The 23,609-nt window shown below is 40.9% G+C and overlaps 1 protein-coding gene across 1 annotated transcript in view; it reads right to left on the bottom strand.

Moving 5' to 3' along the window:
• Dnajc5b (DnaJ heat shock protein family (Hsp40) member C5 beta) overlaps positions 1-23,609 on the bottom strand; it is a 66,235-nt gene that overhangs the window by 17,943 nt on the left and 24,683 nt on the right. The window contains exons 3-4 of the mRNA XM_045144573.1: positions 4,257-4,470; positions 559-730 (exon numbers count right to left, since the gene is read on the bottom strand). Coding sequence (XP_045000508.1) covers positions 559-730; positions 4,257-4,470 — 386 coding nt within the window. The remainder of the gene's footprint in view (positions 1-558; positions 731-4,256; positions 4,471-23,609) is intronic.

Below are 23,609 nucleotides of genomic sequence, written 5' to 3'. Positions count from 1 at the left end.
TTATTTGATAGTGACAGAGAGAGAAAGAGGCAGATAGGGAGAGAAGAGAGAGAATGGGCATGCCAGGGCCTCCAGCCACTGCAAACGAACTCCAGATGCGTGTGCCCCCTTGTGCATCTGGCTACCGTGGGTGCGGGGGAATTGAGCCTCGAACTGGGATCCTTAGGCTTCACAGGCAAGTGCTTAACCGCTAAGCCATCTCTCCAGCCCCTGAAATGCTACTCTTGAGAGAAAATTCTACCTTGGTTATCCAGCCTAGCCACTCATCCAAGTTTCCCTGCCCACAGAGCTCACTCTCCTCTAACAAGATGGTGACTTACCTGCCTTACATCACTAGCAGCAGTGTGTTTCATGGCTTCTCTCTGATGGTGTCAAGTTCAGCTTTTCCCTTGCTTGGTAAAACATTCCTTCACCTTTCCCAAAACACCCACCAAAGCTGTTGACAGTCTGTGGGAACCCCCCGACCCCACTAACACACTGTTAGTTGTTGGATTTCTTTCACTTTAGCAGATGGTGACAGGTCACCCGCTACCTGTGCTCTCATCTTAACCCACCCACCTCTTTCCATGTCAGTCTTGATCTGTTCCTCGAGGTCCTCTGGAGACACGTAGAAGTCCTCTTCTGCGGATGCTGACTTGGGCCGGCAGTGTCCACAACAGCAGTTGCAGCAGCAGCACAGGCAGCAACAAAAATAGCAGCCGGTCAAGAGGCCAATGATGACGAACAGGGTCTAGGGGAAATGGGCAGAGCAGCATGGGAGTGAGGAGCACAGAGAAACCAAGTCTGCACCCATGCACCCCCAGAGATGAAGATACCTCAGTGCACCCCACAGACTGCATATCCACCCTCAGCCTCACCCCTGTAGAAACTACCTTCTCAATCCTTTCATTTTCCTCATGAAAGTTACTCAGAGGAAATGTCTTACTGTCAGAATAATGAGACTGGTCAGTTTTGTCTTTTTTTTCTGAAGCAATTCGGATCATTATTAAGAGAAGAGTAAAGCAAAACAAAAAACAAGCTAACTGACAGACAAAAACACTCAAAGTCAAGTGAGCTGATGCCTTTATCAATGGAAATGAATTATACTAGCCACAGAAGCTCAGTGGAATACTGCTTGCTCCCTCCCATTCTCACACGGATTCCTCATTCTGCCGCACCCACATTCCTTTAGCCACTAGGTCCAGTAGCGTTTCCCCTTTAAGACCTCTTACATCCTCTCTATGGTTTATATTGGGGGCCAGAGAGCAGTATCTCTGGTATGGACACTTCCGTGACCTCCTATTTAGCCTCTCTGCCTCTCTCTTGCTTTCTTCAAATCCACCCTGTGAGGGGCTTCTGGAGTGAACTATTTGAAATACATGTTCTCCTGAACCCGTACAGTGGCTCTCCTGCCTTGCAGACAGAACCGCGTGCCTGAAGAGGATAACAGCAGCCCTGCCAACTCTCCTTAACACCAGCACAGCACTGCTCCTGCCCTATAGCTTGGCTCTCCTTGTGGATTCTCCCACCTAGACATTCACTCCCATTCCCCTAATCACTAGAAAAATATACATTTTGTGCCTCAGATGCATCTCAAAAGTCACCTCTATGGTGTCTAACCTGATTCTGCTCCAACACAATGGCTCCCTCCTTTGTGCCCTAACTGGATGGCATACCAGCTTCTACCTGGATGCTCTTCCTGTTAGCACTTTAGAACAGATTGGCTTGTAAGTCTGTCTTATTGTACTAGGCTGTGGGCATCTTGAAAGCTGCACAGTCAGTCACCCTTCAGCCTGTGTGCCTAAAAGCTTAGTACCTGGTATGCCACACATACATAATATCTACTGAATTAATGAACATACAAAATAATTAAGAAACAAATTATTTTTTTCCCTAGGGAAAGCATCAGGATTTCCCTATCAACACAAAAATCTTGCTCACTAAAATAGTTCTTTTAATGACCCTAGTCTGAAATTTTAAGAAGTCCATTTTTTTGTGAATTGAGTAAAATCAACTTAAAACTATTAAAATATATTATTTAAAATAGAGAGTATGGGGCTGGTGAGATGGCTTCGTGGTTAAGGCACTTGTCTGCAAAGCCAAAGGACTCAGGTTCAATTCCCCAGGACCCACATAAGCCAGATGCACAAGGAGGTACATGAGTCTGGAGTTTGTTTACAGTGGCTGGAGGCCCTGGCACACCCATTCTCTCTCTCTCTCTCTCTCTCTCTCTCTCTCTCAAATAAATAAATAAAAATAAAATATTTTTAAAAATAGAAAATATGAAGTTTATAATCTTTCACTGAAATCCAGATTCTATCTAATTAAGCAAGGGAGCTCAAAAAGAAAGCCCACCTGTGTGGCCTGTGCTCTCCTTCAGTGATCTAAGCAGTGCTCTTTAATGGTGACACACTCTCACCTGCCTCTTCCTGCTTCCTCCCTCAGGATGCCACCTACCTACTCCAGACCCTGGTGTAGCTTCTAGTGCAGAGATTTGGTCACATCGTCCCATCTAGAATCTTTTTGCAGTGGTATGTATTTCCATAATTTTTGGTAAATAAAAACACTCACTGCCTCCAAGACCTTCCTGTGAGCATTCTCCAGCCATGGACTTCAGGGACTTCTGCCCTCCTTTACTTACCATTGCCCCTTTCTTTGCACTATACAATTCCCATGCTGATTTCTGGAAATCTTCCTTCCATCCCAATGTTGGTTTGTTCTTTACATGACTAAATGGCCTTTCATGGGAAATAGCCTTGCCTTATCCCGTGCCATGCTTAACACTCTTAACACAAGAAGTTACCAGATACATTCTAAATACATATTTTTGATGGTACATTGTGCATATTTAATGCATGATGGCTTTGTGCCAGTTTTTTTTAGCACAAGCAGAAGGGGAAAGTATATCTCTTTGTAGCTTTATTTATACAAAGCCACACTAATAAATGTTTTTTATACCTCTTTACTACTGGGTATATTAGGCTTGTCTGTAGGAATTTTTATCAATTTCTTCAATTTCCTGGGCAAGAAAATCTATTTTCATCTTTATGCAGATAGACTGTAATATTCAATCAGGTGCATGGTTATAAGTAACTGGACTCCAGATGTACCTTCCCATGCAAAGTGCCATGCTTGGAAGGAAGGTTCACAGGCAAACATACAAAAACCCATGTTTTTACATGCATGCTAATCTGTTCTCATAAACAACACTGCTAGTATGTACCCTCTAAGTCCAAGTTCACATCCACTCAGCATGGCCTGCCTTCTCTTCCTCCCAGGTCTTCCATTGACATCCCAGGTCCCTCTGCAAAGGACTGTGGGTTAATCAGCACAAGACACGTGGGGATTTGGGATGCAGACTTTCTCCTCAAGCATATGTACAAAAACATACTCTCTCTTCTCTAAGTCTTCAAGTTAGAAAGATTAACTGGAAGAAAGCAGCAATTGGAATTCTACTGAGCATTAAACCTGCCTCTTCTGGAAATTAAGGCTTTAAATTATGATTATTACTTACCACAACTTATATAAATAAATGTTAAAGGACTATATGTGAAGTCTATGTGCAAATAAACTTTGGTCAGAAGAAACATTAACAATCATAAAAATGTAAACACAGCCATAAACATGTGCATATTAGAGATTCCTGGGAAACCAAACAAAGTTTACCATGCAAAAATTAATTCTGATTGTACTATCCTCAAAAATGTTATCTTTTTCTTGCCCAGATATCCATCCCCCTCAGCTCCCTGTCCTTCATTACCTAATTTTCACCTTTCCCCCTCATTTCCTTCACTACCTCAGGTTGAGCTCCAGCTGAGCCCATGACATAATTATCACCCACCCTCCCAAGTATTGTCTCTGTCAAGGTAGCCTACTCTATAGATAGTAAGTAACTGGCTAAATTTGTCTTATAATAATTTATTAAACAGTTGTCACACTAATAAATTATTTTTGGTTTTAAGCAATGAGTCAGTTCTTAATTAGTCACCACAGGGAGAAGGGAGGGCAGTGAGAATTAACCCGAAGCTCCAAACTCAAATATAATTAACGTCTAGAAGTATTTTAAGTCATGTTGGATTTTATAATTAATTGATAAGTTAAAGCAAAAAAAAAAAGTCCCCAAATAACAATTTTTGGTGGAAGCGATGTCTCATTTTATTTATGAGAGTTTAATAGGAATAAGATTAACATTTCTTTGAGATAAAGTCTTAGAAAAAAGAGAGTGATATTATGATCTTCCAAGAAATTGTTTTGAAGAAAAAAAAACCGTGATTCACCTTTGCCCACCAGGTTGACAGCATGAAGTAAGTGTTAACATTCTCATCTCCAAATTGCTCGGCCACATAGAGCCCCAGCGAGCCGTACTGGTCGTATATCTTTCTTTTTGACGTGTCGCTGAGTATTGTGTGGGCATTGTTGATTTCTTTAAACTTTTCAGCCGCAGCTGGATCATCTGGATTCTTGTCTGGATGGTGTTTTAAGGCCAGTTTTCTTTGAAAATTAAAAAAAGTGTGGAAAAATCTTAGTTATTTGACAAAAATTACACTGACTTTTTCTTTTAAAGGCAGGGCTCATTTGTACATCCTTTATTTGTGCAAACACTATGGGATGCTAAGTTTCACACTAGTGGGAATTGAACAAGAAGTACATTTTACTTAAATGGTGTCTTATGTTCCTAATCAATCACATTGATTCCACAACCTCAAAACACTTCTCACTACAGGCATAGTTACTGAGCCTGAGATATATTTCTATTGGCAAACATGCATTTATCTTTATGCAGAAGCTGGTATGTAGCCCGTTCCAATGTGCAGAGAGCAGCAGGTCAATTTATACTAAAAACCCATTTAAAATCTGAAAAGTTATCTTGACTAACAGAACTTCACATTACATATTCTCAAAGTTAAAGTAAAAAAGTTAAAAACTCAAATTAATATTTCCTTGAGCAAACATTAGAAAACCCTTCATAAATCTACAAGTTATAATTGCCTTTTGTGTTTCTGAACCAATACCCACGATTCATCTTACTTGAAAGTATACAGCTCTCCAGGGAGCTTTCTGCACTTCAAATAACCTAGAGGCATTTACTGCATGTGTCCCTCCCTCCTTCCTCTGTGGGTCATAACGCAGATCCTGAAGGATCTGGGGTGTGCTCTGTGTTTGGGGGATCTTGGGGGGTTATTTTGTTATTGTTGCTTTTGCTTTTCAATTATACTCAGCTATAAAAGGCAACCCCTGTTACATAAGAAGTCAGCTGTGATGGCCTCTGGCCAATGGCCGTTCCTCTCACTTCCCCAAGAAGCAATTCAAGCGATTAGTGCCAAGTTCAAAATTGAGCCTGTGCTACTTTCTCACTAAAAAGTTAATTTTATGACTCCCAGTTGAAATTCCACATGATTATCTAAAAGTCCTGTGCCTGTCTTAGGCATAGTAGGTATCATACACTATTTGTTGTATTGGTTTAAATAGAATGTTTCATAATAATACAGTGATCAATTTCCAGCCATAGAGCAGAAAAGTAAAGGATAACACTTCATCTACATAGTAAACTGAAAAGAAAATAGCATGTACTTTAGACATTAATATATCACTGGTTAGAAAAGGACACATAGTCAAGCAGTTCAGCATCAGGATGCTCAGGAAGAACAAAGAGCTGAAAAGTACACATTGTGCTGTGCAAATCCATTCTAACTCCCCATTCACAATAAAACAATGGCAGTCGTTCATTTTTACTTGGATTGACCAAAGTAATTTTTAGCTTTTGCTTTGAGAAATATGTGAATTATCTTTAAATTCTTACATCTAGGGTTACTAGTGTCACATTTTTTTAACATGTATAATTTATGATGAACTCTTTGTTCATAGCACAAAATGTTTTTTGTTATTTTCAAACTTTTACAGTGTTCACAATATGCCCTCTCTTGTAGGCATGGTATAAATATTAATCCATTAATTCTCATAGCAACCCTGAGAAAGGCATTTTAATTATCCCATTTTACACACAAGATATTTAGGTTAAGTATCTTGCCCAGTGTCACACAGCTTAACAACCAGAACTAGGCTTGGGACACAGGCAATCTGACCACATAAATTTAACCACCACTCTGCTGATTCTTATATTTTTAAATTAAAAAACTAAAGTATGCAGAATGTTTAGTAGACCATTGTATAAAGACGATTACAGTCAGTTTCACATTGCTGGGAGAAACACCCAAACAAAAGCAGCTTGTAAGGGGAAGGGTCTATTTCAGGCCTACAAATTCCAAGAGAACACCATCAATGGCATAAGCTGGCTCCACAGATACAAGCAGAGAGCCATCACCAACAGCCACCTCCACAGAACAGCCAGAGCTCCAACTACTCTCCTTACACCTTAGGACTGGATCTGACCCCAGTGACATACCTCTTTCCTAGCAGGGCTCCATCCACTGGAAACTCAAGATGCACCCCTGAATCTATGACAGACAGTCAAACCACCACAAAGACTTTGGCTGTACTCTGGGTGATATAAGAGACCACTAGAGTGTTTTGAGAGGCAAGGTCTTTCAATCTGAAGAAAACAATATCAAAAGCCAAAGTTACAAGAGCTTTTAGGAGACTCTTGTAGTGAACCAGGCAAAAGTTCAGGGTGGCTTGGACCAGTGTGACAGTGGAGGACACAGAGAAGTGGTTGGATGCTGGATATATTTTGAGATAGTTGATGGATTTGGATGTGGGGTGAGAGAAAAAGAAAATGAGGGTAGCAGCAAAGTTTAGGGCTGAGCAATTAGATGTTGAAAATTATTGTTTAATGAGAGCTCAAGGAAATTTTTATAGTGGGACATGGTTTCTGGGGTGCAAAAGTTTATTTTAGACACTTGGAGATGCCTATAAACTTTCCAAGTGGAGATGGAGCTAAGCAGCTATGAGCCTGGAGTTCAGGCAGGAATTTCTGCAGATGTCCATGTGTAAGTTCTCAGCAGATAGCTGATGTTTAGAACTACGGAACTGAAAGAATCCTAAGAAAATGGGTCCAAGACATCCAAGGACTGAAATTTGAAAATAGATTATACAAAGGAGCTAAAAAAGAATGACCCTCCAGGAAGGGTAGTGCACACGTATAATATTTGCTCTCAGGAGGCTGAGGCAAGAAGATACTGAGTTCAAAGCCAGCCTATCTCAAAAAATATAAATCAAAACACATATTAAAAACGAATGAATAGGGATGGAGAGATGGCTCAATAGTTAAAGGCACTTGCTTGAAAAGCCTGCAAGCCCTGGTTTGATTTCCCAGTACCCATGTAAAGCCAGATATAAAAAGTAACAGATGTGTCTGGAGTTCATTTGCAGTGGCAAGAGGCCTTGGTTATATCCATTCTCTCTCTCTCTCTCTCTCTCTCTCTCTTTGCCTCCTTTTCTATTCTGTCTCCCTCAAATAAATAAAAATTTTAAAATAAAAATAAACCATACAAACAAACAACAGAAGCAAAAACCTAGAACCAGTGAAACTGAAGGAAAGCTATAGAGTCTGGGGTCTTTGGATGTGAAGACAATATTTCAAAAAGAGAGTAATTAGGGCTGGGAAGATGGCTTAGCAGTTAAGGTGTTTCTCGGAAAAGTGTAAGGACCCAGATTCCATTTCCCAGTACCCACATAAGCCAGATGTACAAGGTGGTGCATGCTTCTGGAGTTCTTTTGCAATGGCTGGAGGCCCTGACATATACATTCTCTCCTTTTCTCTTTATCTGCCTCTTCATCTCACTCTATCTCAAAAATAAATAAATAAATAAGAAAAAAAATTTTTAAAAAGAAGAGTAATAAATCTGAGTCAAATATTGCTGTTAGGTTATGAAAGATGAAGACTAAATTGACCACTGGAGTAGCTAAATATGGTGAAGGCCAGCAGACTGGATTGGGACCTGTGAGACTGGGAATAATAGGCTTTAAGGGAGTAGGGTGGGGGGGGGCAATATAAAACATGATAGTGAAGTGGAAGGAGGATTTCTAGGAGCAAAGGGGCAGAGGGGAAGGGGGCTGGGGGATGAGAGGAGGAGTGGTGGGAGGAGGCATCAATCAAAACAATGTATTATGAAAATGCCATAAAGAAACTTGTTACTTTACTTAAATTTAAATAAATTTAAAATTTAAAAAGAAAAGGAGGGCTGGAGAGATTGTTCTGCAGTTAAAGGTGCTTGCTTGCAACCAGACCTGATGACATGGATTAAATTCTCTAGTACCCATGTGAGACCAGATGCACAGAGTGACACATGCATCTGGAGTTCGTTTGCAGTGGAAAGAGGCCCTAGCATGCCCCCCTCCTTATAAATAAGTAAAAATATTTTTTAAAGCCCCTCAAGTGGATCCTTTAAGCACATGTGTTTTAATGGGCATACTCTTTCTGGAGTTCTCACTGTGCCCTTGAATATTGATTATAGCATTTCCCTGTAATGGTTCAGATGTCAAGTCTTGGCCAATCAAATGAACAGGCTGTAACTTCTTCTGGGGAGTGAAGCAATCCCTAGAAAATTCCTCTTCAGATGTATTACCTTATTCCCAGAGCTCCGTTGAATACTGATACATACTACCCCAGACTTTGCTGGAGAAGCCTGGCTTCCTGTCATTTTTAAAGCTATTGGATCTTGTCAGCTCACAAGGGCAGATGCACACAATCCATTTATCACACAGTCCTCTTACAATGGAGTTGGCAGATTTGGAGGGCTGGAACACCTCCATTTGTAGTGAATCCAATTCATGGTTATCAGCAGTATTTTGACTCTTCTTGGCAGATATTCTTGGCACTCAGAATCCTTGGCACAGATGGCAAACAGGAGCAGCTGCCAAACTCACACAACTGCTCAAGCAGGTAGTCACTCAGTGTCCCACCCTCTTGGGGATTGTCTCTAGAGCAAGCAAATATATAAGGGATTTGGGGTTTGAGGAAGTGCTTGGATTGCATTTAAATAAAACAGTTAGGCTGGAGAGATGGCTTAGCCGTTAAACGCTTGCCTGTGAAGCCTAAGGACCCCGGTTCGAGGCTCGGTTCCCCAGGTCCCACGTTAGCCAGATGCACAAGGGGGCGCACGCGTCTGGAGTTCGTTTGCAGAGGCTGGAAGCCCTGGCGCGCCCATTCTCTCTCTCTCCCTCTATCTGTCCTTCTCTCTGTGTCTGTCGCTCTCAAATAAATAAAAAAATTTTAAAAAAAGTCACCTGTCCATGTTGAAGGTACTTCTCGTCATTTCTAATTTTACATTTAAAAGTGATGTACTACTCAACCAGAATGTGAGCCTTTCATTCTAAATCTCTCTGTGCTTGCAATCATCTCATAATATGGCAAGTGCATAACATAGCTTTGTATAGCATTTAATGTCCTTCATTTCCACTGGAAAATCCAGTGACCGCTGTCAACTGTTATGCATATAAAGGCATACTAAATTTATTGAGTGGAACAACTGACAGATAAATAGGAGGTTGTAGTTGTACGATAAGGACCTCAAGATCCATCCATTTGAAGGCAGTGGAATAATTCGAAAAACTAAAGCTTGGCTGTTATCCTCCTTGGTGTCTAACACTCTCAGGTAAGGCCCCGCTGCCTATCAGTCTTCTAACCACCTGGGGCCAGATGCTGACCTTCCCAGTCCAGCTCCTGGACGAATCTGTCTGCGTAGTGTTAGGATATCAAAGGAGAACTTATTTGGGACTCCTCAGCCTCAGGAAACCAAGTTCCTACAGTGTGGCTGTGTCTACAGCTGCCTTTCCCCACTTGGTATGTTTTGAACTTCTTTCCTCAGTTTCTTTCTGTTGCTTATTTCAAAGATTTCTGCATTTCTTTCTGACTTTCTGCTGAACTCACTCAGTCTCGAAGTTTATGGTCTCTCCCATCTCCCAGAAGAAAGCTACTTGCAGACTGTAGAAAAAGAAGATGGAGGAGAAACCATAACATTCTCTCTGTATCCCAGAACAGTTAAAACTACACTTATGGCAAAGCTTGTGCCAAATGTGAAGAATATATATTCCCAGGCTATTGCAGAGAGAACAAAATCTGAGTTTGCCCTAGCTAATGAAGTATTTTTTCCTAGAGAAAATTGGCTATGGTGGGAAGAAGGTTTAGAGGTAGGTATCATAATGAGCTGTCATGGGCCAGAGTTTGCTGGATTAGGAATTTGTTCTATGGAGGGCCTGATGCTAAATCATGATGGTTGAGAATCAGGGGGACTTCTGTGTTGTAGCAGTCATCTTCTCATTGTTCGGATACACACCCAGTCAAAAGCAGCTGATGGCAGGAAAGCGCTCATTTCAGTTCATAGTCTGGGCGAGGGGCTGGGGATTTAACTCAGTGGCAGAGTGCTTGCCTAGTAAGCTTGAGCACTGGGTTTGGTCTTTAGCACAGGGACAAAGAGTTCTGAACTGTTATGGTTCTTCCAAATTTCTACATAAATTTTAGAATTAGCTTATCCATTTATGCACATATATACTCACATGACTTACTGGGATTTTAATTTTTATTGCATTAACTCTATTGATCAACTTGAATATATAGATTTGCATAATATCTTCACCTACTTGGGCTTACTATTAACAAAAATATATTGAAAAATATTTTTAGAACTTTTACTATTTAAGTCCTATCTGTGTTTCATTGGATTTCTTTATGCAAGTTTAATTTTCTTGTGATTTTGGCAATAAAATATTTTCTTGATATTTATTGAAAAGAAAGAAGTTTTACATATTGGTGGAGGTTTTTGTCTGTTTTCTTTTGTTGTTGTTGTTGTTTTGTTTTGTTTTGTTTAAGACAGGGTCTCATATAGCCCAGGCTGGCCTTGAACTTGTCATGTCACTGAAAATGACCTTGAACTCCTGTCCTCCTGCCTCCACCTCTCAGGTGGTGGAATTATAAGAGTGCAGCATATTTATTGATGTTTTTACCATGAAAACCTCCTAACATTATATCTTGATTTTTAAATTATAGCTTTAGAATTTTCTATAGTCATAGTCACATAATCTTAAGTAATGATTGGATTTTATCCCTCACTAATTCTTACATTATTTACATTTTTTGAACTCACAATCCTAGCTAAGTCCTCTCTAATATATTATAAAATGAAAGTACCTTTACCAAGTAACTTTCTCATCTTTTATTAATTCTGAGAAGAAATGGATATTGAATTTTTATCAAATGCATTTTCTACATCATTAAGAAGTTGTGCTTATTGTTCCTGTTTAAACAATATTTATTTGCTTGTGTGTGGTGTTTGTGTGTGTGTGTATGTGTATGTGTATCTTGCCACTATAATAAACACCAGACGCTTGTGCCACTTTTTGGATGTGACTTTATGTGGATGGTTAGGGAATTGAATCCAGGTCAACAGGTTTTGCTAGCAAGCACCTTGTGGTAGTTTAAATGGATGTTCCCCAGTAAATTCAGGAGTTTTATTCAAGCTTATAACTTGGCTGGAGAGGTGTTACTGGGGGAAGCTCTGAATTGCAGCCTAAGATATGCATAGTGTTTGACTTTTGCCTGGAGCTCCTGAATTGCTCATGCTTATGGTATGGGTGGTGGTTGCTTCTCCCTCTCTCTCTTTCTCCCCTTGGTCCTGTGAAAGGGGCCCAATTTCTTCTGCCATGTGGAACTTCCCCTTCATCTGTAAGCTTCAAATAAAATCCCCTCTTTCCTAGCCTGGAGAGATGAGTTAGCAGTTAAGGTGCTTGTCTGCAAAGCCAAAGGACCCAGGTTCGATTCCCCAGGATCCACATAAACCAGATGCACAAGGTGGCACATGCATCTGGAGTTTGTTTGCAGTGGTTGGAGGCCCTGGTGTGCTCATTCTCTTTCTATCTGCCTCTTTCTCTCATTCTCTTTCTCTTAAATTAATAAAAATGAATAAATAAATAAAATATTTTTAAAAATTCCCCTCCTTCCATAACTTTGCCTGGTTTGGAAGTTCATCCCAGCAATGTGAAGTTGACCACAACACACCTTTAACCATGGAGACATCATCCAAGCCCCTATTGTTCCTCTTCTAATTTGTGATTGGTTGGATGACTGGATTTCTTGTTAAGTGAAGCTAGTGTTCTTGGCCTAAGCTCAACTTGGACATTATGTATTTTTTAAATCAGTTATTGCATTCAACTTTTATATTTGTATAATTAGCTTTATATTTCTCTTTGCATATCACTTCATCTGCATTTCACATTTTAATATATAGGATTTGGTTCTAGAAACTTGCTAATTTTAAACATGATTCTTATTTTACTAGTGAGTTATTTCATTTGAGTATTTATTTATTTTTGAGGTAAGATCTTGCTAAATTGTCCACACTGGACCACTATGGTGCTCAGCTGCCCTATAACCTTCTACCTTCCTGGTCCAGCCTACCAAGAACTGAGATTATAGGCATGGGCATGCCTCACCCTGTTTAATTATATCTCCCATACATATGTAGGAACTTTCCATGTATCTAAAATTCTTTTTGTCTAACTTAAATTGCAGTGCCATTAGAGACCATATTTGTGTATAATTAAAGCTGCTTAAAACTTTAAACTTGAATTATTGCTCAATATTTTTCTAATTCTTATTTTATAACTTAGAATAGCTGAAGTTCCCACAATTCTATCATCTCACTTATAATTTGTCTTCATATTGCCTTTACTTGGATGCATGCTTACCTTGGTGGCAAATACTATATATAAGAAATTTTAAAAAATTTTGAAGACCAAGATGTCATCTTCAGAGCATTTTTACTTTCCACTTTAAGATGTCTGAGGGCCTTTGGGAAACTGGAATCATCTTAATCCTCTATTAGGAACTAAGGTTGTCTTGGTTGCCCAGCAATCTCAAAGTTGTTGGAAGCTCATATGTGACTACTTTTTCTTCCTATTACTCCTTTCTTAACAGGCTGCAGATGAGTCTAAAGTTTAGTAGCATTAAAGCAACAAGCATTTTTACTTCTTTGCTCACAACATGGCAATTTTCCTTTGTAGGGAAAGCTTTTCTTTTTTTAGCTCTGCAGGGTACTAGTTTGGAAATTTCAGTTGAAAACCACATTCCCTTCCATGTGGCCTCTCCACGTGACTAGATTGGGATTCTCACAATATGATGCTGTCAGGTAGTTAGATTTCATAAACAATGGCTAACAAACAGGTAACACAGGCAGAAGCTAGTAGACTGTTCCAAGATTCAGGGATAGCATCACTTCTCTGTTGTTTGTTTGTTTTTTTAAATGGTTTCATGTAGTCCAGGCTGGCCTTGAACTTGCTAGGTAGCCAAGGTTGAACTTGAATTCTTCATCCTCTGCACCTCCACCTTCCAATTGTTGGAATTACAGGTATGTGTGGCCATGCCTGGCTAGTTCCACTCCTGACAACTGACTAAAGCATATCAGAGAGCCAGTCTAAATAAAGTGACACAGGGCATGAATGCCAGGCTTCCCGAGGCCCATTAATGTAATGTTTGTCTTTACTTAGCTTTGTTCTTTTTATTTATATATTTATTTATTTATTTATTTATTTATTTATTTATTTATTTATTTATTTATTTATTTATTTGAGAGTGGCAGAGAGAAAGAGGCAGAGAGACAGAGAGAGAGAGAGAGAGAGAATGGGCATACCAGGTCCTCTTGCCATTGCAAACGAACTCCAGATGTGTGAATTGAGCCTCAAACTGGGGTCCTTAGGCTTCACAGGCAAGCACTTAACCGCTAAGCCATCTCTCCAGCCCAGTTTTTTTCTTTTCTTTTCTTTTCTTTTAATTTTTTTTTTAATTTTTAAAAAAAATTTGTTTTAATTTTTATTTATTTGAGAGCGACAGACACAGAGAGAAAGACAGACAGAGGGAGAGAGAGAGAATGGGTGCCCCAGGGCTTCCAGCCTCTGCAAACGAACTCCAGACGCGTGCGCCCCCTTGTACATCTGGCTAACGTGGGACCTGGGGAACCGAGCCTTAAACCGGGTTCCTTAGGCTTCACAAGCAAGCGCTTAACCACTAAGCCATCTCTCCAGCCCCAGTTTTTTTCTTTTTAAAATAAGAATATATAAACATTTACATATATTTACATATATAAACACCTCCCACCACTCTCCTTTGTCCCTTTTTCCCTCCCATCGACAGAAACCTTCTCAGGGTAGCCTTGAACTCAGTGTTCCTCCCAAGTGCTGGGATTAAAGTCTTGCACACCATGCCCAGCTCTAATTTTTTAATATAGGCACTTAAAGCTATACAGTTCCCTCATAGCAATTCCTTCATTGTGTTCCAAAGGTTTTGATATGTTGTGTTATCATTATAATTTTGCTGTACCATTTTTTATCCCTTTCATCATTAAGTAGCGTACTGTTTAATTTTTATGATTTTGTGTGTGCTCTATAGTTTTTCTTGTTGATTTGTAGTTTAATTCCATTGTGATCAGAAAGTGTAGAAGGAGTTATTTTCTCTGAATCCTAATATATGGTCTATTTTAGAGAATGTTCCACATGTTGCTGAAAAGAATATGTACTCTGTAGCATTTGGATGGAATGTTCTTTGGATATCTGTTAGGTCCATTTGTTCTATGACATCATTTAATCCATATGTCCCTCTGTTCATTTTTTGCTGGCAAGTGTTGAGAGTGGGGTATTGAAGTCACCAACTAAAATTGTGCTTGACGTTATCTGTGAGCTTAAGTGTAATAATTTTTGTTTGATGAAATTTGGGGAACCCATGTTAGGTGCATATATGTTATAATTATAATGTCTTCCTGTTGAATTGCTCATTTAACCAATATAAAGTGATTTCTTTGTCTTTTCTAACTAATGTTGGTTTGAAGTCCATCCTGTCAGATATTAGGATAGCAACACCTGCTTGTTTTCTAAGCCCATTTGCTTGGAACATTATTTTCCAACCTTCACCCTGAGATAGTGTCTGTCTTTTACGGAAAGGTGAGTTTCTTGGAGACAATGAACAGAAGGATCCTGCATTTTAATCCAGTCTGCAAGTCTGTGTCGTTTGGTTGGGGTATTAAGACCATTGATATTAAGAATTATTATTGAAAGGTGTGTATTTATTCTTGCCATTCTTCTTGTTTTGTAGTGTTTCCTGTTTTTACTTTACTTTCTTGTATTAACTATTATTTGAGTATGTTTTATTTTTTCATGTTTCCTCATGTGTGTACTTTTCTTTCTCCTCAACATGAAGGTCCCTTTAAGTATTTTCTGTAGAGCTGGCTTAGTGATCATATATTCCTTTAGCCTGTTTTTGTTGGAAATGTTCTTATTTCTCCATCAATTTGGATGTACAGCTTTGCTGCATAAAGGAGCCTTGGTTGATAGTTATCTTTCAGAACTTGGAAAACATCATTCTAAGCCCTTCTGGTTTTGAAAGTTTGTGTGGAGTAATCTGTTGTTATCCTGATGGGCTTGTCTTTATAAGTGATTTGATGTTTCTCTCTAAAGGCTTTCAATATTTTTGGGGAGGGGTGTGTTTAGAAGTTTAATTATTGTATGGTGAAGAGAGATTTTTTTTTCCTGGTTTTGTCTATCTGATATTCTAAAGGCTTCCTCTATCTGTATTGGCATCTCTTTTCCTATTTGTGGGTAAATCTGATGTTAGATATCTTCAGGGTAGGAGCCACAGCAGAAGTGACCCTAGGTGTTGGGTTTGCCTGCCGTGCAAGTATTCTAGTAGGCTGGGTGGAGCAAAATACAGGCAAATTCTAAAATTCAACTGAACAGTGTGCACACTCAATGAAAACCAGCATGGAGTGTTTATGTAAGAGTAGGCATTAAAATAAACATTTAACCTACCAAAGTCAAAGTCCCCCACACCCTTAATCCTATCAACTGTGAGGCTGAGATTTCTGATCTGTAAGGGTTCCAGGTCAGCCTGGGGCTGAGTGAGACCCTGCCCCCAAGAATGATAGAAGAAGACAAAGGCACCATAAAGCAGGAAGCAACGAAGGACAACCCCCAAATCCACCTCATTTTAGAATGACAAAGCCAGCCATCGGTCAAATCTAACACAGGCCCTGTACACCAGGCTTTGGAGCAGGCACTGAACCAGTGTTAGTCGGCCTTGTCGCCTTTTGGGATGGCTTCTGGTCTCACCTATGCTGCGTGCCTGCTTCTGTCCCTCTTACTGCACTGTGGGCTTGGCTAAGCTGGCTGGGTTGGTGGGTCTGCTGCTCTGATTGCCTGTGCTGGGTGCTGTGAAGCTGAATTCCCTTCCCCTGGTCTCCAGTGTGTGCCAGCGCCGGCAGCTGTGGTATGGAGGTGGCCTGAAGTTGTTCCTGAACTATGTAGCCATGGTCCTCTTCCTCAACCGCTACTCAGCTGCTCTGCTGTCTTCTCCTTCAGGTCTCACTCTGGTCAAGGCTAACCTGGAATTAACTAGTCTCAGGGAGGCCTCGAACTCACTGTGATCCTTCTACCTCTGCCTCCCGAGTGCTGGGATTAACCTCGTCAGGTTTGTTTGCTTTTTTTTAATTTTTATTTATTTATTTGAGAGCGACAGACACAGAGAGAAAGACAGATAGAGGGAGAGAGAGAGAATGGGCGCGCCAGGGCTTCCAGCCTCTGCAAACGAACTCCAGACGCGTGCGCCCCCTTGTGCATCTGGCTAACGCGGGACCTGGGGAACCGAGCCTCGAACCGGGGTCCTTAGGCTTCACAGGCAAGCGTTTAACCGCTAAGCCATCTCTCCAGCCCCCGGCTCAGGTTTTTGACTTTGCAAGGAGGTGTGATTGGAGAGTTCCCCCACGTGGGTTCTGCTCTTATGGCTCAGGCAGGGCCTAGTGTAGCTCTTCCCAGAGACTAGGATTGGGATGGACGCTGAAGCAGAAAGCAATTCTGGCTGCTTCTGTATTTGCTAGAAGCTCTGGGTCTCTCCTGCTTCTCTGCTGTGGTTGATAATTCTTTATTAACCTCCACTTTTTGGTAGAAGAGTGCATTGTGGGTTCTTTCTGCTTATTTCTACCCCTAGGCTGCTTTGGCATGGTTACTATGCTGCCATCTTTTGTTTTTCTTTTTTGAGGTAGGGTCTCACTCTAGCCCAGGCTGACCTGCAGTTCACTATGTAGTCTTAGGGTGGCCTCAAACTCATGGTGATATTCCTTCCTCTGCCTCCCGAGTGCTGAGATTAAAGGCGTGAGCCACCATCTTAATTTGAAGGTCTTCTCCCCATTTGTTGGCTCTTACATTTTTTTCTGTCACCTCTTCTGCTATAGTCCCTGTGCCATTAGACGGTGTCATGCCGCCAATGTAATTTTAAGCCACAGATGGTTTGGAGCAGTTTGCCTTAGTTCTGAGTTGTGGTACTTTTGTATCTCAGTGACATTGCAGGATTCCTATTCTTGCTGGATCACCGACCACATTTCCCCCCTTTTGTCCTGTGAACCTGCTTGAACCCTTGCACTGCTTTGCAGCTTCTCTCCTGCCAGATCACAGTCTGGTCACCAAATAATTCGTCACTACCAAATGCTTTTAAGATATCTATTTTCTTTCCATTTTTCTAGTTGTTCTCACCAGGAGAACTGTGCAAACTACTCAGTTAGCGATGACCAGGAAACTCCTAATTCAGAAACTCGTGATTATCTTCTTTTGACTGCATGTTAATCCCTGCACAGCCTTCTCCCACTGCTATGTAAATAAGCCTGTGTGTTGGCCCCAGGTTATTACTTCACTGCAGCTGAGGACCATTAGCTCCAAAGCCTGCCAGAGCCAAAGTCAAATTTTTACATGTCCAATTATTTTAAAAATAGTCCAAACAAGCAGGATTTTAGTCAGTTAGAGCCTTCCTGTTTTACATACCGCATCTGCTGGCCATTGATAAGACAGAGCTTGTGGTTTATTTATTTATTTATTTATTTATTTATTTTGGTTTTTCGAGGTAGGGTCTCACTCTAGCTCAGGCTGACCTGGAATTCACTAGGTAGTCTCAGAGGGTGGCCTCGAACTCATTGGCGATCCCCCTACCTCTGCCACCCGAGTGAGTGCAGGGATTAAAGACGTGCATCACCATGCCTGGCTGAGACGCTCTGGTCTTTCTGAGACAGGAGACCCTGCCATGCTGCTGAATGGACATGTGACCCTCTTTCTCACCTTTCGGCCCTGGAGTCGCCTTGCCCTTCTTCTCAGGAAGCTGTCGAGTGACCTTGTGCAGTGGGGATTTGGCTTTTTATGCAACCCTGTCCAAGCATCACACAGTCAAGCTCCTTTGTAATCTTTCGTATCATGGTCAGATCTTTTCCCTAGATCGGTTCTCAAATCTCGCCCGCCCCTCACAGCCACCTCACACATTGCACCCAGGACAGTTGCTTTCCTCACAAGAAGATTGACTACAGAGGACAACTGAGAGGAAGCTGCCACGAGAGTGCCACCGAGGCTCAGGGAAGCCGGTGCCACAGGACCAGATGAGTGTGGAGTCCATAGCGGAGACAGAACACAAAGAACAGGGCACCATTGAGCTTCCAATTGCAGATAGTGATGCCAAAGCCACCCCTGATGTGTGATTATTTCTGAAGCACCTGCTACGGTAATGTGTGATTCAAGTGCTTTGACCACCAAGGCTCCATGAGGGATCTCTAAACGCCCCGTTACACAGCCCTGTGATTTCCTCACATTTGTAGATGGAATATCTGAGCAGGTTACCCCACTGCTGTTAGAGTGCTCCTAGCTCTCTGGGATCCAGAGATTCAAGGCAGATGGTGTTAAGAGAACAGCAGGAGCCATAGAGGGATGATCTGTGTCAGGGACTTGTTCTTTCCTGTGGAAGAGCAGTGGAGTCCAGTGCTGACCTCTAGTGGAAGTAGAGATGGTGACGCCAATACACAATGACGGTTCTTCAGAAATACCATCTCCAATTTTTCACTGGCGTGTTCATGAATTTGAGTTTATGTGACATTATACTTTTTTTTTTTACCTATAATGAGTTAAAAGTACAATTATACTTAGGTCTTAAAAAGCTTCAAAAAGCCTATTGGTAGAGCTTTGCTTTGGTTTTCTACTCATTGAAATTTTCTTTTTTTAAGTTAATTAATTTATTTTTTATAATTGACATCTTCCATGATTGCAAACAATACCCCATGTCAGTTCTCTCCCTCCCACCACTTTTTCCTTTGAAACTCCACTCTCCATTATATGCCCTCCCCCTCTCAATCAGTCTCTTTTATTTTGAGGTTATCATCTTTTCCTCCAATTATGATGGTCTTGTGTAGGTAGCGTCAGGCACTGTGAGGTCATGGATTCTTCTATGGGCTGATAAGAGCCATTCATTCTGTTATGTCGCTAATAAGGAGGAACACATCTGACTACCTGGGCAAGCACAGTGGATAAAGTATGCACCTAATATTACAAGCGTTTTTCTATACTAGTGATAGAAGTACCCCTCAGAGAAACAGGACCCAAAGTTCTGACTTCAGCAGCCACTGATGGCTTCAGCAGCCCCTAAGATCTCTGTGTGCCCTAACTATTACAATCCTCTGTACCCTCACTCATCTTGCCCAGCGTCTGAAGGATGCATACAGTTCTACACCTCTGAATCTGACATAAGCCCCTAACAAAAATTTCTGTCCCTTTAATGTTGTTGTGTCCTGGAGAGAAAGCACATTCATTTTTAGGCCAACAATCTCTACCGAACTGTTTGAATGTCACAGGGCAATAACACCAGGATATAGAAGTGATGGCTAGACAGACCCTCTCAGCCTGGTGCCTTGTCTTCTACTTCCAGCCCCAAGTCCTGGTCCACATCTCAGCAGGCCACAGCTCTCTGTCTCCTGCTGATTCCTGACTCCAGCTCCAGTGATGGTAAACTGCAGCAAAGCTCCAAAGGGATCCTGAAGATACAGTGGCTGGCTGGCAGCTCTTGGAGGTCTCTCACAGTCCCTAGTTTCCAAAGCTTCTCAGCATACAAACATTTAGCATTACCCTCTGACACACTTTGGGTCAAGCTTGCACATAAACCTGTCATAACCCTTGCTCCAGTTCACTTTTTAAATCTAACAGGGCCTACTCCCGTAGAACGGAGGTCTCCTTGACTTAATCTGTGAACCTTGTGATGATGCCCTTCTTGAACTGTCTTATTCAGTTCCTTAAACACTCTGATGTCTCATCACATTCCCCAAGGAGATGACTCTAGCCATCTATTAGTTCCATTCTTGTTTCCTGCCAGACTAGCATTCCTGTGTAACCATGCAAACTAAAGTCAATAAAGACACATAATTTCCCTCCTCAGCTGATCTTCCATAGGCTTGCTGGTCTCTTTTCTCAACCTCGGTAAGTTCCTTTTCATGCTTTCTGAGGTCAAACCTCCAGCACCTCTTGGTTGCTCTTCCGCATTCCCTCATCCTTGCTCAATAGGCAAGTGCGCACCTACTTCCAACAGACAAAAAGGTTGACAGAAACAACTTCTTCCTCTTCTGCCTCAACACTTCTGTATAGCTCTGCCACACTCTCCATCCTCCTAATACTTGTCGTCAAGAGGTTAACTCCACTCTTCGGGATTAATTTTGCCAGCGTGGCCCATCCTATTGGCTACCTTAGTAGATCCTGATTCATCATCAACTTCTACTCCAGAATTCAGTGTCTTCCACACAGCCTCCATCAAACCCCGCCTCTCAGTAAGCAGGCATGCCCAAGTCAAGTAATAAGGAATGCTTTTTTGCCTTGAACATGCTAGGCAAGCACTGTACCATCAAGCAACAGCCCAGGCACCCCTCTTTTCCTTCTTATTGTCTCACTAAGCTACTTAGGCTGGCCTTGAACTCATTATGTAACCCAAGTTGGCCTTGAACTCATAATCTTCTTGTCTTAATTTTCCAAGTATCTGGGATTACAGGCCTGTACCACCAAGCCAAACTGCCTTACGTTTTCTTTGCAATATTGCTATATTCCCCTTCACCATAGTATTTCTTCAACCCACAGTTTATACAAAAAGTCATTGCTCTCAAGGACCATTCACACTACAAGCTACTGGAACCTGATTTCTTGTTCCATTCTCTCCTATACTTGTTCTCCTTTCCATAACATCCTGACCGAAGAACCCAATGGTCTATTCTTTCCTTCTTATAATTGACCTTTCTGCAACATTTAATGACCACCCTTTTTCTTCTTTGGGTTTCCTAGCTCTTTTCTCAGTTCTTTCCTAGTCTTGGTTGAATGACTAGAGCCAGAAAGGTAGACATAAGGTTTATGAGCAGCCTTTGGAGGAAAGGGTGACAAAAGCAGTGTATTTTATCCCAAGTTGCTCATACACTACAACTGAGTATTCAAGCATCAAATGAGAATAGAGAAAGACCATCAAAGAGGCAGAAATCCAAGACTGGGAACAAGACACTGGGCTTTGGGCTGGAGAGATGGCTTAGCAGTTAAGACGCTTGCCTGCAAAGCATAACAACCTGAGTTCAATTCTCCAGTACCCACGTAGAGCCAGATGTAGTGACACATGCACTTGGAGTTCATTTACAGAAGCTGGAGAACCTGGTACATCCATTCTCTGTCTCTCTCTTTCTCTCTTTCCTATCTCTCTGCTTGCAAGTAAATAAAGAATATATATTTTTAAAAGAATTTGGCCATATCCTTCACAGGCCATAAGAGGGTCACCTCTCAGAAAGAACCAAGAAAGATTGGCCAGTCTTTGTGTTGATATGGTCTTCTGCACTTACCTCCTCAGCTTACCTGTTAAATCTGGTTTTCAGCATCTAGTGCTAAGAACCATCCATGAAGGAATGCTGATTTGAAAATTCATACGTGTTGGCCCCAATCCCAGAGATTCTGATTCTGTACACCTGGGCCTCATGCAAGGTGCATGCCTTCAGGTGTTACACGACACATCCTGTTACGCACAATCTTACTTTCTTTCACCAACTTCCACACTTTGAATTTCTGCTTAGTTGTTCACTCTGATTTCTAAGTTATCAGCTAAAGTATTAACTCCTACAGAAAAAGCTCACCTGAACCTGCTTTCTTCTCTCATGGGGCTTACTTCTATTTTTCTACCTGGACTATACCAAATACATGCTTTGTAATGCCCAAAACAAACATCCTTATTTTATTCTTTACTGTGGTCCCAAGTTTAGCACAAACTGCTACAATGTGAATGTTCATGAAATATTTGTAGAACAAATACACAAATGACAGAAAAACCACACAGCACACCATTTATGTTTGTACCCTCAGTTGTCTTTAGAGATAGCCTGAGGGGGGAAAAAACCTGCCATATGTCTTTTAATCAAAGTAACCTTTCATAATTCCTACATTCTGGAATTGTCTCAATTGAACAAAGTCTCCAATAAGTTCTCACTGTTACCATATCTCAAAGAGAGTAATAGCATCTATTTCGCTCTTGTCTTAGATATTGTACATGTTCCTCTGCTATATGATATTAAACTACCTCTGGTTTAGAACTACAAGCCTTCCTCGGGAATAAAAAGAAAAGTGGGCTCATTTAACAGCATTTTAGGTGGATGACCTTTATTGTTTTATTCATTTATTTATTTTTGAGACATAAGTCTTATATATCCAAGACTGAATTCAGCCTTACTGTGTAGCTGAGATGGGCCTTGAACTCTCGATCCTCTTGCCCTTACTTTTCAAATGCTAGAATTACAAGGGTGTAACACATCTGGCTGGATGCTCTTTTAAGTTAAGGAAGTGTTCTAACATAGGTAATATGCTCAATTCATCTTAGGATCATGGCCAGAAGCAAATTTCTACACATACATTATCAGTATTTTAAAACAAAAATAAAATTCATGTTATGTAAGAAATTATTTCCATTATACAAGTTCTTACCATTTTAAGGCATAAAAATCAGTAGGCCTTAGTATATTCACAATAGTGTGCAAATGTCACAGTTTAACTTCATATCACCACCTTTACTTCAAGCAACGTCTCTACCTTCTAATTCTACATGACCTAATTCTCTAGCAACAAGTTATGTGTTTTCTGTTGAATAGATTCACCTATTTTGTATGAGTAAAATCATAAATTATGTGACTTCTTGTATTTTCTTTCTTGGTTTTAATATTTTTATTTACTTATTTATTTGCAAGCAGAGAGAGACATAGGAAGAGACAGAGAGAATGGGCATATCACTACAAATGAACTTCAGGTGCATGCACCACTTTGTGCATTAGGCTTTACATGGTTTCTGAGGAATCAAGCTCAGGTCATTAGCATTTGCAGGCAAGCGCCTTAACTACTAAGTCATCTCTTCATCCTTTTAAAAAATTATTTATTCATTTATGTTTATTATTATTACTAACAACATATTTCATACGGATACATCATGAATTGGTACTCTCTTTTCCCTTGTCCCTGCCCTCATTCCGTTAGGGATATTCCTTAGTGGGGTTGCAGGTAGTCCCCATGAGGTTGTGGTTTATGCATTGTGGGAGCTTCAGTCAGTTATTTGGAGGGGGGGGAGGAAATGCCTCTGGGCATGATGTCTCTACCTGTGGCTCTTCCAAAATAAAATTTATTTTCATTTGTTTGCAAGCAGAGAGAGAGAAAGAAAGAGAGAGAGAGAGAGAGAGATTGAAAGAGAGATTGAGAGAGAGAAAGAGAAGACACAGAGAGAAGGGTTTTTTTTTGTTGTTTTTTGTTTATTTTGAGAAAGGGTCTCATGTAGCTGAGGCTGATATTGACCTTCTGAGTCTCCTGCCTTCACCTTCCAAGAGTTTATCCTCTTG

The sequence above is a fragment of the Jaculus jaculus genome, chromosome 2 (genome assembly GCF_020740685.1).
Source record: "Jaculus jaculus isolate mJacJac1 chromosome 2, mJacJac1.mat.Y.cur, whole genome shotgun sequence".
In the NCBI taxonomy this organism is placed as follows: Eukaryota; Metazoa; Chordata; class Mammalia; order Rodentia; family Dipodidae; genus Jaculus; species Jaculus jaculus.
Note: the sequence above shows the minus strand (reverse complement) of the source record. Positions and strands in the feature narration are given on the sequence as shown.